This window comes from Catharus ustulatus, chromosome 5, assembly GCF_009819885.2.
Source record: "Catharus ustulatus isolate bCatUst1 chromosome 5, bCatUst1.pri.v2, whole genome shotgun sequence".
Lineage (NCBI taxonomy): Eukaryota > Metazoa > Chordata > Aves > Passeriformes > Turdidae > Catharus > Catharus ustulatus.
Window position 1 is genome coordinate 42,710,329 of NC_046225.1, and position 19,244 is coordinate 42,729,572.

The window sequence follows — 19,244 nt, forward strand, 5'->3', positions numbered from 1 at the left end:
TTAACACTTGTCTCCTTTCAGCCTTAAGACATTTCCCATGTTATCTGTAGGGCACGTGCTAACTTCTGGATGAAAGAAAAGTACAGTAGTTTCACGAGTATAAGGCGCACTTCCAGGTGTCGGCAAATTTCCGAACTTTGTCCATATATAAGGCGCACCAGTGCATAAGGCGCACTTTTTTTTTTGCAGCGAGGATCTGCGTGCAACAAAAGTAACGAATTAGTAACGGAATCGCACGATCACGGGGTTTACTGGCTTGGCTTGGGGCTGGGTGGGCTCGCACTTCCGGGTTGGCAAATTTCCGAACTTTGTCCATATATAAGGCGCTCTGGGATATAAGGCGCACTTCTGGGTTCCAAAATTTTAGTCAAAAGGGTGTGCCTTATACGCGTGAAATTACTGTAGTTGCACGAATTATGAATGTCATCAAACCTATGTGTTCCTGTTATTTGTGATTGTCTAAAAATGACAGAAAGGAAGAAGAAACGCTCATTTGGTTGGCACCTGCAGCATCTTAACTCCTTTCTGTTTTTCAGGTTTTGCTGGAACTGCTGCTAACTGAACTGTGTCCTGAGCTGAGAGCTCATTTGGAGCAGCTTAATGCCACTTAGGTTTGAATCTGCACAATTGGACCACTAGAAAAATGTCTATGTTCAAGAATAGACATGAAACTTATTTTCCTCTTTTCCATAGAGGGCTGAGGACTATGATTATTTTTAGCATTTTTCTTTCCTCTTGAGTTTTTCTGTGAAGTAAACAGACTTGAAAAGATCTGATGCTGTCGTAGGGTAGACAAAAAAATGCTGTATAGCTGCCAATTTTTATTTAAATTGTTCTATTTGACTACTCCTCTGTTTCAAATATAGATTGAAAAATAAATGTTCATATATGCTGAAAGAAACCAGAAGATATTTTAAACATTTATGGAAAGAAATTTTGCTTATAGTGGTAAAATAATGAATGTTGTACAGTTCTAATCTCCTCACTGAGGATCTGAGCATTCCTTTTTTTTCTTGTGTATTGAAAAAGCCTTGTTGTGCAATACTACATGTAAAGCTATTGTGAAAATTTTATCAATTTTGGTTTTACCAAAGATTTCCTGTAGTTTGAAGCATTTGTAAGCAATAAATATCACAACTGGATTGCAGCACTTCATAATGAGGCTGTACTGACAACGGATCAATGAATTTGACAGCACTAGTTTCATGAGAAATAGCTACATTACTTTGAAGTCTGTGTCAAAATTATGTATTGTAACTGGTATGTCCTAACAGAATGCCTGTGCTAAATGTTAGTTCAGAGATTAGTGCTTATGAATTGCTTCTATGAATGATCAAGTAGACATTTAATTAAACCATTCTGATAAATCTGATAACTTCCCTGATATTATTCAGGGCTGTTTTATTCAAATGCCCCAATTTCAAATAACCTTCAAATCTTTCTCTTATTTTATACAAGGAGAGAAAACTGTCTTCAGTGTGTTTTTTTTTTTTTAAATTTATGTAAAAACATGTAAATATGACGTTAATGCACATCTAAATAATTAAACATCATCAAAAATCCCTAGCTGGCACTCATTACTGTCTTCTCAGCTCGGTACAGTTGTGCTCTTAGAAAAACTACTTGCAGTTATGACTGGCTGTACTGTAAGGTACATACAGTATGTCTGATCTATTTAAATCAACATTTTTGGTAACACCTAGCCTTCTGTTCCAACAGTTTCGGAAAAGTTTTCAAGTCCTGGCACAGTCCTAAGAAGCAAGGCAAATTCTGCACTTACAAAGCTTCATAAGTAAACAGGCATTTAGAAATGTGCAGGCTTATCATAGCAAGCAGTAAGTTTTTCTAGTGGTTAATCAAAGTATCTTTTGATAAAAGATCCAGCTTGACATTGTTCAGACATAGCCAGAAGATTTCCAACTATTTCTAATACAGAGGCAGTGGGAATGCAGTATGAAGGATTGAGGAAAACAGGCCTTGTCCTGAGGACGTGTATTGACTATTTCCATACTAATGTTTGGGGCTTTTCTCCCCACGGTTCTGTAAGTAGTATTTATTAGTTTTAGAAGCTGGTATGGTTTGATTTGTAAAGCTTGGTGTTCTAGTGTTCAAAGTTTCCAACTTTGAGTCTCTGCAATCTAAAAGTAAAATGTATAAAGACTCTTAAGTAAAACTAGGTGCTTTAGAAAGTATGTGGAAGAAAGTATAAGCACCACTAACAAGTCAAGCTTTAAAAACAGCTGTAGACTGTGAGTGGGCTGTATGCGAAAATGAGACAAGCTTGGGTTCAAGCTTTTCAGAATATTAAATTTAAAATATTATACATGCAAAAAGGAAACAACCATCTTTATTTGGTTTTGTTATGATTCATGTGCTGTGTAGCAATATGACATGAAGAAAATACATCTGTCCCAGTGAAATGTCCTTAATAAACCTTTAATAAATCTTCAATAAGATTTTTCAAAAATCTGTCTTGGTTTCATCTGAGTTAAAGAAAGTGTGAGGTTTTTACTTTCTCTTTATTTTAGATAAAATGAATCAGTGAATTGCTTTAAATAATAATTTATAGGAAGTTGAAAAGCAAGCAGTAAGTGATGAACAGTCTATAATTGGTGGAGATTAATGATGGTTTATTGTAGGAAATATATTTATGCACCAGTCACAGTTAAAACAAACACTAAATTCTCCCAAGATTAGCTGCCGATTCAAGGTGAGAAGAAACAGCAGGATCCAGCTGGCATGCCTTTAAAAACAAAGAAAAAACAAAGTTCTGGTTTATAGCTACAATACAATTGTATGTTATCAATGTGACATTAATAAGTCTAAGTGTCCAAAAACCAGAATCTACTTGCTCAGTATTGAAGAGTTAGCATATTTGGATTTGAATCCTTTTTCTGATGCCACATAATAAAAAAAATAGTATTCAAAGTTAGCATACTGGACTATAGTGTTAGTCTTGAGTTTATTTTTCTTTAATTCTGTGTTGGCATGGCATATGCAGCACCACAGTCAGAAAAATAAATCTTGCTTACAGACTGGATGAGTTTCAGTCAAATCCAGAGCTGAACAGTCAATTAAAACAAACATGACTTCAAGTAAGTGTACTTGTACAGTTAACATGAGAATTTTCCAGGTTAAAAAAACCCCCTGGAATTCCCACAACTCTTGAAGTTACTGTTTCAGGGAGCTTCCTTGTTTATTTTATGTTGCTTTTCTTTTGCTATTGATTTAGAGATACATGACACAGTCATAGGAACTCTCTCTTTACAGCAAGACATTAGTGATGTTCCTAGATCAGTCTCAGGTGTACAGCAAGTGAATAATAAGTGAAAGTTGTAGTCTTCTTTCAGTTGTGGCAGTTCTACTACACTTTAGAAGACAGTGGGGAGGGCTATACTCCTACAAAGCCATGCAGCAATTTTATCCTGATGAACCTTTTCAATGCCGTAACTAGGAATAATGGCTACAATGGTCATAATACCTCAGCTTATGTTCCTTTGCTGATCTCATCCTATCCTCTATAACATTTTTCACAGTGGGAGAACAAAACACTTAAAATGTCTCTATTCAGATCACCTGTTCTGCTAAGCATTCTCTCTGAGTAAAGCGCCATAAAAATTGATAATTCATCATTTACATAACTCCATTCATTTAGATTGCACCAAGATGGACACCAAAGTATTCTACTTGCAGAAACAAATGGTCACTACATGCACAGAAAACATAGAGTCTCTGAAGCACAGATTCCAACTGGCTGCATTCCATTCAGCTAGTATTATTACATTGTCTTGATACCTTTAGGCATCACTGATATTAATCAACAGATTAATCTTCCAGAGGCCATTATTAGTATTTTTCCTCAAGCTTATTTCTCATCAATCTTACTCTTAATTTAGAACTTTGAAAAAAATGTAACTGATTTTTTTCCCCTGGCTATATTGAACAGAAAAACAGTAGATCCCCAGCTATCATGGAAAATGTAAAGATAAAAATAAGCATGAGAACCAGTTATGGCCGGTTGAAGTATTGTTAATAAAGGTTGTAATTGTTACAGAATCTAAAGTATATGGAAGTTAGGATTTTTCAGTTGTGAGAGAATGACAAAGCAAATTAATTTGAGATAAAATAATTCAAATTATTTAGCTAATTTATCTTGCAAATTACCAAGCTCTTTGCTGTGGTGATTACCATAGATTTGCTGTTGTTGGTTATACTGCTTGCTTAAGCAAGTGGGAGGATAACATCCCTTCAAGGCTATTTTTAGTAGTTTTCAGTACACTTCTATCACTCTATATTTTCTTGCTGGTGGTTTTTTTTAATATAGTGTTGGAGTCCTTAATGAAATAGCAAGTTTAGACTAGACTCAGATTGAAGGTATCACTGCATTTCAGGAGTTATAAACTAGTCTGTAAGACTTTCTCAACTTACTTTAGCATAGTATGTTTCAGCAGCATGCTCGTTTTTCTTTATGCCTTGGCCAAGCTGGAGGCATCTAGCCAAGTAGAAAGCAGCCATAGCAGCCCCCTGGGCTACATATGTTGGATGACAATCAGTTATCTTGGCTAGCATGTCAATGTCATCATTTTCTGTAGCCCTGTTGTGGAATTTAGAGCATTACATTAGATAATGCTAGTTCAAGCAAAAATGAAAGTTGACCATACTTGTCTTTGACAATGCCTTCCTTCCATTTACATTGTTATCCAAAATAAGCTGAAATTTACACGTATTCAGCATCTCATGAGGATTCTTCTATTTTGCATTTGATTTTAAGTTAGTCTTATTTGAATATTGTGATATTAAATAGCAAACAAGTATACAACTTTTGAAGCCACTTTCACTATAGTTATACTAGTTATAAAAGGCAACATATTTTATGCTAATTGTTCTCATTAAATTATTTTATGGAAATTATATGTGGAAGGAAAGCAAAGATCTTATTTCATGTAGTATTTCATGTAGCTCTTATTTCACTACATGAGCAATCTCATGCAGTGGAAAATGTCCCTGTCCGCAGCACGAGGACTGGAACTAAATGATCTTTAAAGAACCAACCTAAACTGTTCCATGATTCTGTGATTCTAAAATGTCCAGTTCTTACAAGGTTATTGGCAAATCATAGTAATCAGAAAATTCTGGACATATTCAGAGCCCCTGGTTATAAAACTCTGTTAGGAAAACCACTTACTGCCATCTCAGCTCGATTATTTTCTTTCTTCTGCATGCTTGCTGTCATTGTAGTTTCAGCATGTGTTTATTAAGAACCATTTTAAGAATCAAAGGGACAGAGCGAATGTTGTTTTAATGACTAAGCTATAATTATCTAGTATCATCACTACAGTATTAGAAAATGCTACAACTGAGGGGAAATTTATTTTTTTCTGTTGTCTTGAAACAGACACCCCCAAGCCCCATATCCTTTCCAGGTACCAAACAGTAATTATATGCTTCTTTACACATTGTTGACACAGCTGTGTCAAAGTCACAGTCTTGACAGAAGAAAGAAAAGTCCAAGTAATTTCAATTTATAGCTACTTCCTATAAATCAGTGTTTATGAAAGATTGTTCTCAACGATTGTCTGCACTTCAGTGCCTGCTGGATCACTTGGATGTGTTGAGAATGATGTTCTTCCACCTAATTTGGTCCCATTAACAAATACAGTAACACAACTGTTCTTATTTAGCAAGAACATTCAAATAACACAACAGTAACATATTACCTCTTGTTATTCCTGATACATAACATTTTTCTCTTCCTTTTCAAAAGATAATCTACAGAATGCTGATGCAAAAAATGATATCCAGTCAAGCCAGGCAAAAAATTCTATTTCAGCACAGCTGACTTCAAGAACATTGCTAAATACAACTGTATAGGATACCTAAATTATTCGAAGTGAAGTATCAGTAGGTAGAGTCCAAATATTAGGCAAGCTTATACTGTACATAGTCACATAATGTTTTATGCTTATATAAAATGTAACAAATGTAGTTGCTATAAACATAGAAGGAAAAAATTTAGCAGAAAAGGTATTGGTGCTTGATACTATCCGCTGAACTGCTGAGATTTTTGCCTCAAGGCTAACTTCAGTTCTAATTAAGTGGAACCGTCTCAAGTATGGTTGCAGTATCTTATTTTAGAAATGGTCACCTCTGACAGTACTGTGGTATTTCATTGCTATTTTCTGCAATCACAACTACAGCTGATGAAGTGAACGCTTTATTTGTCTGGACAATCTACCATGCAGCATTGACTGGAGGGGATTCATTCCAAGTGAGATAGGCTAGACCAGATTGAACAGCTCTCACTCTATTGACAGTGCAAAAGAAAGAAAAGCAGTAGTTCAGGAAGAAACAGTTTGCTCCACTCCTTCTCAGCATGGAGTTGAGCAAATAGCATCCATAGCTGAACTACTGAATTACCAGAGCTTCTGCTATGCAGTGGCATATAGTACACCAAGTGCAGCTTCTGTAAGATGGTAAATTGTGACATGTTTACTGCTGTGCAGCAGTAGCTATGTAGACATACCCCCCAAAGCACAAATGTCATCGTGTGCTATTTGTGCAAGCAGTCAATCTATCCGCATCTTATTTCCAGCAAATCAATAATCTGATTGACAGATTGAACTTCTAGCAGTATACTGGTAAACTCTGGAGGTTTGTCACAGAAATTTGTTCTTTATTGGCTATAGAACACTGCCAGCAGTGCTCTTGTCCTACTTGACTAGTTTAAGATACAGAAGTGGACCTGAAGTGGTTGCACTTGTGCCATATTGCAACAACTGGGGAATAAGCCAGGCCAACCAGAGCAGCAACTAATGTTCCTTAGCTGCTTCCCAGGATAAGGATCAGAAGACAACCACTCCAAGTGTGTGTGTGCAGTGCACACAGCCTGGGGACCAAATAGGAGGAACTGGAGCTCTGCACCCACTCAAAGTCACACAATCACAGGAATAACTGAAGCATGGTGGAACAACTCGCATGACAGGAGGATCAGGATGGATGGATTGGCTGTTTTGTAAGCACAAAAAGAGAAGAGGGGTTATTCTTTGAGTTAAGAAGAAGCCTGAATGTGGAAAAGTTAATTACGGCAATTCTGTAAGCCTTGAATGCCTCTAGGCCAGGATCACAGGGATCATCTCAAGAGTGATCTTACACTGGGCATCTGTTATTGACTACTGAATCAAGAGAGTAAGACCAATGAGACAATACTTGGGTCACTTAAGTAAGCTTTGGGTAACAGAATCTGGATCTTATGGCATTACCCAGGCATTAGATGCAAGAATACAGCAACTCCCAGGACTTACATGAAGTTCCTCGAATGGAGCAGTGGAGTACTGCTGCCTCAAACAAATGTCAGATGTGCCAATCAGGAACAAGGAACTGCTTGACTTGCTACCCGCAAATAAAGAAAATCTACTTTGTAGGACCTCAGTGAGTGATAGCCTTGGGTGCAGTGATCACAATAGTGAGAATCTGGGATCCTACTGAGCACTCTGAGGGTTAGTACTAACACAAAGGTTTTAGATTTCAGAATAGTAAACTTCAGCTCACAGCACAGTTGGGAGGGTCTCCCATAGGAAGCTTCCATGGAGAAGAAAGGAGCTAGTGAGTGCTGGGAATTTTTCACAAATGCTCTCCTGGAAGCACAATGAACTGTTTGTTTATCCCCTTTAAAGGTAAGGAAAGAAGGTGGAGCAAGAGACCCCCTTGGCTTAACTCCAAGTTTCTGAGCCTGCTCAAAACCAAGGGAGAAGCATACCAAAGATGGAAAAGCAGGTAAAGGGAAGTGGTAGATTCACTGGCTTTGTATACTTTTAAGATTCAGCTGGACAGGGTGCTGGGCCATTGTGTCTACACTGTGCTTCTGCCAAGAAAGGTCACACCTCTGATATCCCTTCCAACCTGGGGGTTCTTTGACACTACAACTGTAGGGGTTAAAGGGAATGGTGAAGGCAGGAGCCTAGAGGGGACAGTGGACAAGGAAGGCAGGACTGCATGTGGGCATCTACTTTGGATTCTAGTTCAAGGTTCTTTTGCTTTATAGGGTCAGAAGGAAAAGTTCAATCATACTGAGTGAGAACCTCATAGTATTAATTTTGTCATTGGCTATTATGTTGTTAAAGATGGTTTGCAATTCATTATCTCAAACATTTATTAAGTTCGAAAGACAAGATCATAATCTTATTAATAATTTAAATCTGTGTGGTCTTGCATGAAGAACCCTAATGAAAAATAAAACAAAAATTACCTTTTGGCTAGTGCAACGGCTTTTGAGTAAAATTTTCTAGTGTAGTAATATTCCACAAGATGGCCTTGAGCATAGGTGTTTCCAAGTTCTGCTGCTTTTCTCAAACACTCCAAAGCAGCCTTAGTGTTTTGACATGTACCTTGTCCATAGAGATACATAATGCCAAGTGCTCCCTGTGATTCCAGATTTCCATTGTCACATGCTTCTGAATGCCAGAAAAAGGCCTAAACAAGAGGCACAAAGTTGGAGTACGTATCTACTTAGCTTTCTTGTATACTGTTTCCATAAAAGCTTTTACATTAACCATCCTGTCAGAAGTGCTTAAACACAAAGAAGAATCCTTGTAAGGCTTTTAAACCTGCTTCATTTACTGCAAGAGCTATGAAGCAGTGTTGTTACCTACTTGAATTATGAAGGTTACCAAAGCTGACAAAACTTTAATTCATTCTATCATTCTTTCTGATATTCTCACAAAAAAAAAAAAAAATCTTAGCTAGCAGTGTCAAGTGAGTCAAAATGAGGAATTCTGGCCATCTGTTCACACAGGCTTAAATGGGTGATAATGTCTAACTACTCAAAATAGAACTTTCAGAGTAAAATATACCTCTGTACTATTTCTCTGAAATAAAAAATTATTAATGACTAATGTTTATTTCAAAAGGTACAAGGGGGCTTTACCTTCTCCAGATCTTTTAGAATTGGCATAGAATAAAGCATTCCTAAAGTACTCTGGGCCTTTATACTTGCTTTTGGATTTCCATCATCTGCAGCAGTAAGCCACAACCTAAGAAAATGGGGACAACAAAGTTTAAGAAACACACAGTTTTACACTTTTTCAGGAAAATCACAGAGTGTCCTTACCTTTCAGCCTCTTCAGTTGAATGTTTAACACCACATCCTTCATAATAAGCCCTGCCAAGATTGTACGCCGCTGCAAACTTCAAGTGTTTTGCTTCTGGGGAATCAGAGTTGAGTATTTTATTCATGTATTCCACTCCCCTTGCCTAAAATTGAGCCATTTAAGTTATTATGTTCAGACTGTGAAGAGGATGAAATATATAACCTGAGAATGCACTAACTTCTGCAAGACAGGTAATTTTTTCTCCTTGGAAGAAAAGCTGACAGGACAGCTTGGCAAACAGTGCCATACCAAAGCAGAACTGATCTTTGATTACTAGACAGCACCTGAATTTTTGACTCCAGCATATTTTTAGTGTGGAACATTTCCTTGTAAATCTTCATCTGATAATAAATTATTCCACTGACAAAATTTTTCCCAAAAAAATTATTGTGCTTATGTAAATGAATGTCACATCCTACACTTGTAACATTTTCAATTTCAGAATTCTGAGAACTTTTTAATATTGCATAATGTATCTGAAATCATAAAACAACCTTAACAAGAAGGCAAAGTGATACATAGTACACTTTCAAGTCCCTGCATTTAAAATACCTTAGACTCATAAAGGACAAAACCTGATAATGTTAAATAAGCAGATGGTGAACATTGCATATGAGCAACTGTGCCTCAGAAGTACTTTAGAAATAAGATTTACAGTTAGGATTTAGCATGGACACCCTGTTTAAATACACTAGAAACAGTCCTTTATAAAAGGTTTTGCTTTTATTCAGCTTTCATATTGTAATGCATAAAGAAAGAAAGAAACTTTGTTAAAATGTTTATTTGCAAGTAAACAAATGTGGTAATGATGAAGGCATACAGAAAAAATAAACCACCTCTAAACCCCAATCAGAATGTTTTCAGTTCTGCTGACAATACTGTAAGCACCAGTCCCATTTGTTAATATATTCTTTGGTTAATTTTTTTGTCCTTATAGCTTATAATATACCCTTTTATTCCTAATATTTGTATTCTTTCCTCAAGCCACTTTTTAAGCTCATCTTCACCAACAAATTAGTTCTCTTTATCGTAGCAAATCATTCCTTTGTCTTCCTTTTTTTAAAAATATAATTTTTTAGATTGAATTCTTCAAAATCTTGCAAACGTAATTTTTCATTTGTGTAATTTAAAAATATTACTGTCAACCACTGGCAGAAGCACAATCATCTCTGGCATCTGTGCCAAAAGAATAGAAAGCACCTTTAAAAAATCTTTGTGCCAGAGACTTTATGCTTGAAATATAATTGTTTGATTTCCATTTTGATACACTTTATTTTCATCTACAAAAATTGCTTATTAAAAAGCAAAAAATTTAAAGCAATTTTTTAACATAGATTCCACATGAAGGCCAACCAAGCCCTTGAAAGTTAATTGTAAAACAGAAATTACTGTATTTTTATTCCTATTTTATTATAGCCATTTTTGAGAACTTCCTCAACCCAGAGGCCTTGCTCTGTAATGATGCTCTGTAAACATCTGCATTTTATGAAACTAACTCCAAATGAAAAGGCTGTTCAAAAAAGTAAATAATCATTATTCCAAAGATGCTCCTAGTAATTATCAGCTGATATTAGAAGAAAAATAAAATTTGTGCATCTAAATTACTCACAGGGTCTTTTTTAGTGCCAAGTCCATCATAATACATTACACCAAGCTGATACATTGCTTGAAAATACGTATCCTTGATTTTTTCAAATTGCTTTAATGCTTCTTTATACAACCCCTGGGAAAGAGAAAACAAACAATAACTCTATGATATATACGCCTTTACAATTTTTCCACTTGAAGTATTTCTCTCACGAACAAAGAACAAAAAACTGCAACCACAGAACTGGCAGAAAACAGAGACAGAGTAAGTTAACAACCACAAGAAAGTTAGGTAACCAAAAGCCATTCTGACAAACTTTCTCCCCTCCCACAAAATGCTGTATTTTTAGTTTGAGGAGATGAGGTCTAATTCAGAGTCCCTGCCTCATGTATCTGACATCCTTTAACTTAGGTCAGGTGTTGTTCTAACACCTTGAGGGTTTAACAATCTTCTTTTACATCTCTGCTAAGGGTTGGTTTCACAAAGACTAATAAAACAGATGTCTGAAGACTTTAATGGACCCAGATCTCTGCCACACGTTTCTTATGGAGGTATGACCTGCAACAACAGAGGTACTTTCACTCCTGAGAATGAATCTCAGAGAGTACTTGCTTCTGCATTAACTCTGAGAAGAAACCATTATTTAAAAATACAGTTAAACAACTGTAATACAACAGCTAACTGAGCCTGGTGTCCTAACTGAAATATTTTTACACATAAATACTAAGTAAAAACAATAGTGAAATTAAAATGTTCTACTCTATATTTTTATTTCATATTTTATGTGTTAAAAAAAAGACTGTAATAGCTTAGAACCAAGCAACACTTCAACAGTCAGTCAAATGTCCTCACAACTACCAATTGTCCCCTATTAATACTGTCCAAGCTGTTATCTTAAACTACTAATGGTCTTGGGAGCTGATCCATTATGACTGTGGGGGCTTTGTATTTTTAAAGAACTCTGGGAAAAAAACCCCCAGTTTATTTTTACAACTAGCTCTCATGAATATCAGAAAAAGAAGCACAGGAGGCACATTTAATCTCACCTTCCTGAGAATTTAGTGCTATATGAAGGAGAAATAGGGCTCTGATTAGGAAGTGGGTTTTTTCCTAGTATCTAAAAGTACAGAGCTACAAGCATGTGCATTGTTAGGCACTACAGACATGCATTAAAAAATCCAAAAATTAAAACCTGCTCAAATAATAAATTTAGGGATGTATAGCAATATCTCTCATGGACATCCAAGCCAGCTTGTAAAGAAACAGACAGGAGTCTGTTCATTCAGCTCCATGGAGTTAGTCTCAGGTAATTCATTAAAGAAAACATTAAGGACAGGGCCCAGAAAGCAGAAAGCCTGAGCGAGCTAATTCTGTTCCTGCTGCAAACTGTGAGACTGATTTACAGCTGCACTGTAAACATTACTGAATCCATGCATGTCACATTGGAAAACACCTGACTCAGTGCTTGCACTACATTCTTTTCTATCTTCCTGAACTAAGGCGCAATTTTCACAGGAAACTGAGGTTTAAGTTCACCTGCCAGCCAGTGTTACTCTGTTCCCCGAGCATTTACTTTCAAAGACTTGGATGACCAATTTTAGCCAAAGTGGGCAAGGACAGAGATCATGAAGATAATACATTTTAATAAGTTCCAGTTCGTAGGTGGAGAACAAAGCTGTGTCTTGGTCAAGGCTCATTCTCACTTTAACTGAAAACAAAGTGTGTCGTATTTGGGCAGTCAGCTACCCAAAAACCCAGCCTGGCTTGGAGGTCAGCTACAAGGATAAGCTGCTACTTACTTATCTGGTCCTTAGGAGACCTTGTGAGGGAACTGAAGACCTCACTAGATGCCTGGGGAAAGTGCAGGAAAAGCTTAATTTAGGGGGAACACCTGGTGATTTTAATGGGATAAAAACAGGCATAGAGCACCTCTTATATGATTTCTTAAGGTCTCTTTTTTTTCTTTTTTTTCTGAAAAGATGTTGAAAATTGTCTTGCTTTATAGTATTTGCTTAAAAGAGGGAAAGCACAACCTGTTCATAGTATTGTTGTCCAAGCAGAAAAGGTGCTGGAGGATCTTCATCTCTCCTCATCACTGACTCCTTCGCTTTTGCCGGCACGGTACCACTGGAGCGGCTCTCTGCTTAAAAACAGACACACGTTCGGGTTTGTCCCCTCAAGAGGGGGAACCTGCGTAAAGGTCTGAAGCTGGCCGGTTCCCCTTTTTAATAAGCTCTTCAAAAGACTAAGATGGAAGAGAAGGCTCTGTTATAAGACAGAAAAGTTGAGTGAAGAGAGCACGAAGGAAACGTTCAGTGAATACAGTGTGCACTTAGACCCGCACCTAGGCAGAGCGGGGAGCTGCCGGCCTGGCCGGGCTGGGCCGGGCCGGGTGGAGCCGTACCTGCGGCAGGCTCCTGCGGCAGCGGCTCCTGCGGCAGCGGCTCGCAGCGCAGCGCCATCCAGCAGCGCCGGCCGAGCTCCCCCGGCAGCCCCGCGCCCGAAGGCGGCTCGGGCCGAACCTCCAGGGCCGTGCGGGCCCGGCCCGGCCGGGCTCGGCCACGGGGGAGCGCGGCCGCGGCCACCGCTGGGGCCGAGCTACTGCGGCTGCCGGCCCCGGATCTACCCCGGCCGCTGGGCCCGGGCCCGCCGCAGCTCTGCTCCATAGCCGGGCCTGGGGTCCCACGGCCTCTGGCGAGGCAGGAGGAACACTGGGAATGTAACGATGGCATTTTCCGTTTGCGCTCTGCTCCTCCTCCGGCCGTTGCCCGGCGCCGAACTGTCAGTAAGGGTCAGGAGGGCTGCGGGCTGGGCACCCACCGCATCTTCCCTGCTACCGCCCGTCCTATCGGAAATTAATAGCAGAAGCCCAAAATGCTCTGCAGAACACGACTACAGGCAGAAGGAGCAGAAATTCTGAATGCAATTCAGAGAAAAGGGCACCAAGCCATGACACTTCAGTCTAGCAGGCGGGACTTCACCACTTCCAGTGATCAGAAACTGTTTGTTGCAATGTAGTTTGTTTTGCCTATATAGATATTAAACAACTTAAAAAAGATAATTGAGGGAAAATGCTGTTCGAGGTTTCTCCTGAAATGTAAAGCACTGCTTCCACTTCCGTTGATTGCTTCTGGCTGTCTCTGTTACAAAAAGGGAGTAATATCAAAATGCAAGAAAGTGCTTTCAAAATAATCATTAGCTGTGTTCCCAGCTTTTTTTTTTTTCCAGATGATTATCAACCTTCCATTTTTGGCAGTGTGATCTGTTTCTATAGCAACAGGGACAGAGGCAACAATCAAAAACGGAGAGTGATGCCTGCAGATTTGTGTGGTTAAAACTGTGGGCTCAACGTGATGTTTTCCAGCAGTCCCAAGTGATTTTAAGTACCAAGAAACTCCTAAAACTAATCCTGATTCATTTTGTGTAGATGATACAACCAAAGAAATCGACAGGAAAATAAACATTTTTTAATTAAGCATCAATTAATGACTTTACAGGCAGAGTGAAGCAACAATCTGTGAAAGCAGCAGTACCCTTCAGCAAAGACAATTAACAATGGGCTGCATGGCTGCTTTTGATACAGAAGGGTGTGAGATTCACCAGCACATCTCGGTTTATCTGACTGCTTACACATGTATTAGAACCATTTTTCCAATTTAATTTCGTTGATACCTATGCAAGATGTGTGATCTGAGATACAAAGCACAGAGGAATTTTTGCTAAGTTATGTTCCAGAACAGTTGTAGCCAGGAAGCTTTGTCCTTAACTGGCACTTAGGGCTGCCCCATACAAAACAGATGAGAACTGTTGCTTTTGTGTTTGTACCAGTACAAGTACTGGTTACTCAAAAGCAGAAGAGTTTTTCAGGCACCAATGAGGTGTGCAAAATTTGACCTGAAGCTCAAGAACTAATTAATAGCAGGAATTTGAAGAGAGTTTTGGCTGGCCAGATGCAGATGTGTGTGTAGGTGCCTAGGCTGGAAAGATGAGATTCCACAGTGCAGTTTGAAACCTCTGAATTGCTGAGGTCATGTAGGGAGGGAAGATTTTTAAAACAAAAACAAACAAACAAACAAACAAAAAAACCCAAAACACAGCCTCTTGGGAAATGCAAAAATATTTAGTTGTAAGCTAATTCTGGATATGTGTGTTTTCAAGAGAGTCTTTAAAGTTGCATAAACAATGACTGTGGATTTCTGGCATCTGTGCAGAGGTATTTAATCTCTAACAAAGCATAGTTAGAAGTGTAGGAATTTTGTTTGTTAACTAATTTGCTTGGCTAGCTGTTCAGGGAAAAACCCAATACAACATTTGGTAATTACACTAGTGTACTTCTTTTCATATAAAAGAGAAGTGAAAACTGTCATTTGCTGAAATAGTTCTGCTGAATTGATCACAGTCTATCTACCTGGATTTCTGCACCTTTAAAATTGTACTGTATATGCTCATATTCCTCTAAAATAATTTATATTAGCTTTCTCAAAGGAGAAGCAGAAGGTAATTTCATCATGTTTGTGAATTAATTTCCGAACTATGTATGCCCTAAGGGAACACTGTTAGGCTTTTTTTTTTCCTAGCTGTTTATTAAAACGATGCCATTATTATTTGTTTTTTAAATGCGTGACTTTCAATTTAAGTGATGTGAGTGATTATGAGGAACTTCCTTAACAAACATGTAGGTAGGTATTTGACACAGAAGGAAATACCATAATGTTAAGGGAACAGAATTGTGCACCGTGGACACTCACCCTCTCTAGGATACTTCAAGCTCATGTAGGTGACAATCAAAGTTCTGGTTTTGCAAATGTGTTTTGAGCAGAGATGTAACAGGTGGCTGTGCTCAGACCCACCATTGCCAATTCTAGCCCTGCTCAAACTGGTGATGAACTTGCTGTAATGTGTGTGCTGAAGGGGAGAGCTGGGTTTCACAGCATGGCACGTCTGGCCAGTCTCCCTGGCCTAGTGGCAGAGCTTGGGCAGGACAATGGTACGGATTTTTTACTGACTTAAGATTTTTTTGGGGTGAAAAATCTAAATTAATCCGTAATTGTTTTCTTTCCTAGATCGAAGTCTTCCTTGGTGTAGCCTTCCCAAACCAGCGTTAAGGTCCGCTGGCAGAACCACTGTGGAGGCTGCGCCTGGCAGCAGCACAACCAAGCGAACAGCAGGCCGCGCTCACGGCTCAGTGGCTCCCGGCCGACGGCGGCAGCGGGGCTTCCAGCGACGCCCGCTCCCGGCCGGAGCAGCAGCCGGTGCCGGGCTCCTCGGGGCTCCGGGGGGCGCTGCCGCGGTCCCGAGTGTGTGCGGGACGTGCCGGGCGGCCCCGCGCCACATGGCCGCCCCCGCCGCCAGCCCCGCGCCCCGGCCCTGCCCGGCCCCGGCCCCGCGGTGCCTCCGGCGCGGCCAATGGGCGGCGGCCGCCGCTGCCTACGTGCGGGGCGGGGCTGCGGGCCCGGCGGGGAGCGGGCACGGACGGACCCGCACCTCGGCCCACAGCCCCGCAGCCGGCAAAGAGCAGCGATGCTGATGCTGGACTGCAATTCAGAGGTGAGGTTTGGGAGGGTCTGTCTGGGGTTTTGTCTTACCGGGAGCCCGGCTGCGGAAGTGGTGAGGTGTAGTTTGCCTGGAGCTGCTGCTGTTATTAATGTTGGGGCACTGCCGCTGTCGATCGGTATTTCTGGTTAAGAGATTAAAAGCCAAAAAAGTCTTTCTTGCACTGCTCTTAAAAGAAATAAATTAAAAGGCAGTCTCAAGGAACATAAAAGTCCAATGATTTGCAAGGGGAATGTTTTTCTGCTGTGATGCAGTGTTCTGCGAACTGCCGTGGATTACACTGGCAGTAACATTTCTTTTTTTCTTTTGATATCTCGTTTCAGTGTGGTAGTTTCAGCAACCTGTTTGAGACAGGAACCGGTGTGAATGCACCTGCAGATGCCTCTGGTCAGTCTCCAGCTCACTTGGCTGCTTGTGGTGGCGAAGCTTTTTTCCTACTTTGGCAACTGCAGACAGGAGCGAATTTGAACCAACAGGTAAAAACCACACACATTTTATTGCTTCCATTTCTAATTAGCATGTCAGTAAATCTACTTAATACTATTTACACACTTCTTATTTAAGAGACAGTTTTTTTACACTCAGTTGTATTGCATGAGATATCTGAGGGTGCTTATTCTAGAATAACTTCTAGCGTGAACCAGTAATCCTGTCTATATTGCATGAGCAACTCCACTTGCAAAAGTATAATTTAATTTTCACGCTTACAGTGCTGCATGCAGATGTCCAAACAACTTAACTTTTTTACACAACTAAGCATTTATTTTTCCTCCAAATGTTTGTCTCTACTTCCTGTAAATGTAAGGATTCTTACTCAAGTTGCTTAGTTTAATTCCTTATACCTGTGAGCTGGTAGGAAACTATTGGTCACAGCAATCCCTGAATGGTGCTAAGAGATGCTGTTGATCCGTGTAGAGAGTATTCTGTATAAGTTATCTTTTAGAAGGCAAAGGTTAAACAATGAGTACTGCAGGAGACAGCACTTGACTTCGTGGTGATGACTATATTAGACATTTAATGGTAGTTTCCAAGTACACTTTACGTTCTCAGTTCACAACAGACTGGTATACATAAAGAGTAATTTTGGAGAACAAGACAGTTTTATCCTACTCCTCTTCTTGCAAATAACTCTTATATATAAACTGTGTTTTTAGGACTGCCTTGGAGAAGCCCCGATACATAAAGCAGCAAAAGCTGGGAGTTTGGAATGTCTTGCTCTCCTTGTTGCTGGTGATGCTAAAATTGAGTAAGTTGAGTGACATTTAGTAACTTCAGTAAGAGTGTCAAAGGATGTGCATTTTACAGAGTACATTTAACTTGCTCAGAACATGCGGGCTCAGGCTGCAAATACAGCATTTACTATAGCCATAGGAGTATTAAAAACTGACATAAACACCAAAGGGGCACAGACCACACGCTCACATGCTGCTGTGTAGCTATATACCTCTGTGATAACTGCTGAGAGAATAGTCCTGATGATAATCTCACTATTTTATTGCCTTTCTGATATGCTAAGCCAGTAATAGTTTGATGACAAATTTATTTTAAAATAATTACTCCTTTTTTGTATTGAATACCAGTTCCTTGTATCAGCCCTATGCTATCCTTGACAAACCTTCTTGCTAGTGATTCTCGCTTCTTGTTTTTATGCACCTGTGTAAATAACCACTTAATCACTGCTTGATCATTATTCCAGTTTAATTGGTTATTGTTAATTCTGTATTTCAGCTTGTGCAACAACAGCGGACAGACAGCAGCAGACCTTGCACTGGATTATGGCTTTCTGGAATGTGCCAAGTTCCTCAGGACAATTGAGCACACTCAGACAATGAAGCTGAGAGGACAGTCTGGATACTCACTAAGTGACAGACATGGCTTGCAGAGAGAGAATCCAACTGCACACAAACAAGAAAGTGAAGCCATCAGATCCATAAACAGAAAAAGGAGAAGATCAGATGGTGTGTAATACTATTGGTTTGTTCAAGATATTTTTAGAAATGGTTTTAGCATCCAAGTAAAACAAATGTGTGTTAGACACAGAGCAGTTAAGAGTTAGAAGCCTCCTAGTAAGGATGAACTTGCCTAGGTAATTAAGGTTAGGGCCTTCATGGAAATGGACAGTATATGTGGAATGCCACTTAAGAGGCTAGTTCAACACATAAAAATCATAGGTACTCTTACTGATGTACTGATGAAGTAGCTCCAGACTTACTTTGTTTGTTTCTGTGACAGATCTTGTCTCCTAGCTGCTAGAAGAAACAGCTTGCAATCCCAATATGAAATAAGGGAAATCTGAAGTCTGAGGAACCATGACTGGATGATAAACTGAGCAGTCAGATGTGTGTGCTGGGACATTGTCTCCTTCTGAGAAGGAGGAAAGCTTGTTTATTGTTACTTCTTACAGAAGAATGTTGTGAGGTTTTTTTTTTCTCCCCTGGAATACTTGTATTCGTGCAGCTATAAATAAATGAGCATGGAAAAATGAATTCTCATGCTTTTTTTTTTTCCGGGTAAATATGAGAGCAAAATTAATAAAATTCAGTAAATACAGTCATTCTTTTCCCACTCCTAAAATGCATAATCAAGAATACCAGCACCAAACAAGGCCTTTGAACAGATTCATAATGGACAAGACAGCTGGCTAACTTGAAAGGCAGAGGAGAGTTTATCTTTTTGTCATGAAAGAATTCCATAAAACAAAAGGAATTGGCATTTAATCTATAAAGATTCTAGCAGAAGAGAAAATACTATATAAATGTACAGTTCTGCTACGGAAAAGTACAGAGTATTTGTTGCCTAATAAATGCATTTGTAAGGAATACAGTTCAAAACAGGTACAGTAATTTCACGAATACAAGCCGCAGTAATTAGACAAAAATTTTGGTGGAAACCCCGAAGTGCGGCTAATATTTGGGTGCGGCTAATTTATGAACAAAAATGTGATATCTGCCCTTACC

The 19,244-nt window shown here is 39.3% G+C and overlaps 3 protein-coding genes across 5 annotated transcripts in view; 2 read left to right on the top strand and 1 right to left on the bottom strand.

The window, feature by feature from the left end:
• The window catches only part of SNX25 (sorting nexin 25), a 95,370-nt gene extending 93,808 nt beyond the window's left edge, over positions 1-1,562 (top strand). The window contains exon 19 of the mRNA XM_033059682.1: positions 537-1,562. Coding sequence (XP_032915573.1) covers positions 537-611 — 75 coding nt within the window. The 3' untranslated portion in view covers positions 612-1,562. The remainder of the gene's footprint in view (positions 1-536) is intronic.
• LOC116996289 (LRP2 binding protein) lies at positions 1,322-16,604 on the bottom strand. 3 transcript variants are annotated; one of them, XM_033059686.2, is made up of 8 exons: positions 16,320-16,604; positions 12,768-12,874; positions 10,756-10,869; positions 9,107-9,249; positions 8,924-9,029; positions 8,246-8,469; positions 4,429-4,594; positions 1,322-2,743 (listed from the first exon to the last, which is right to left on the bottom strand). In XM_033059686.2, the coding sequence occupies exons 2-8, from the start codon at positions 12,825-12,827 to the stop codon at positions 2,678-2,680; spliced, it is 879 nt and encodes a 292-aa protein (XP_032915577.1). In that variant the 5' UTR covers positions 12,828-12,874; positions 16,320-16,604; the 3' UTR covers positions 1,322-2,677. The 3 variants fall into 3 exon arrangements, with proteins under 3 accessions (XP_032915577.1, XP_032915576.2, XP_032915575.1); XM_033059685.2 differs by lacking the exon at positions 16,320-16,604 and adding an exon at positions 13,079-15,924; XM_033059684.2 differs by lacking the exon at positions 16,320-16,604 and adding an exon at positions 13,139-13,223.
• Positions 16,180-18,773, top strand: ANKRD37 (ankyrin repeat domain 37). The gene is made up of 5 exons (XM_033059687.2): positions 16,180-16,281; positions 16,611-16,763; positions 17,442-17,533; positions 18,016-18,245; positions 18,520-18,773. Exons 1-5 carry the CDS (start codon positions 16,255-16,257, stop codon positions 18,531-18,533), a joined length of 516 nt encoding a protein of 171 aa, XP_032915578.1. The 5' UTR covers positions 16,180-16,254; the 3' UTR covers positions 18,534-18,773.
• Positions 18,774-19,244: the final 471 nt, after the last annotated feature.

Coding starts and splice junctions, on each gene's coding strand:
- LOC116996289 (XM_033059685.2), bottom strand. CDS start 13,466: ATGCCATCGTTACATTCCCAGTGTTCCTCCTGCCTCGCCAGAGGCCGT. Junction 9,030..9,106: donor TCAACTGAAGAGGCTGAAAG/GTAAGGACACTC, acceptor CCATTTTCTTAG/GTTGTGGCTTACTGCTGCAG. Junction 2,744..4,428: donor CTGAAACATACTATGCTAAA/GTAAGTTGAGAA, acceptor TTGTTTTTAAAG/GCATGCCAGCTGGATCCTGC.
- ANKRD37 (XM_033059687.2), top strand. CDS start 16,255: ATGCTGATGCTGGACTGCAATTCAGAG. Junction 16,282..16,610: donor TGCTGGACTGCAATTCAGAG/GTGAGGTTTGGG, acceptor ATCTCGTTTCAG/TGTGGTAGTTTCAGCAACCT. Junction 17,534..18,015: donor GCTGGTGATGCTAAAATTGA/GTAAGTTGAGTG, acceptor TCTGTATTTCAG/CTTGTGCAACAACAGCGGAC.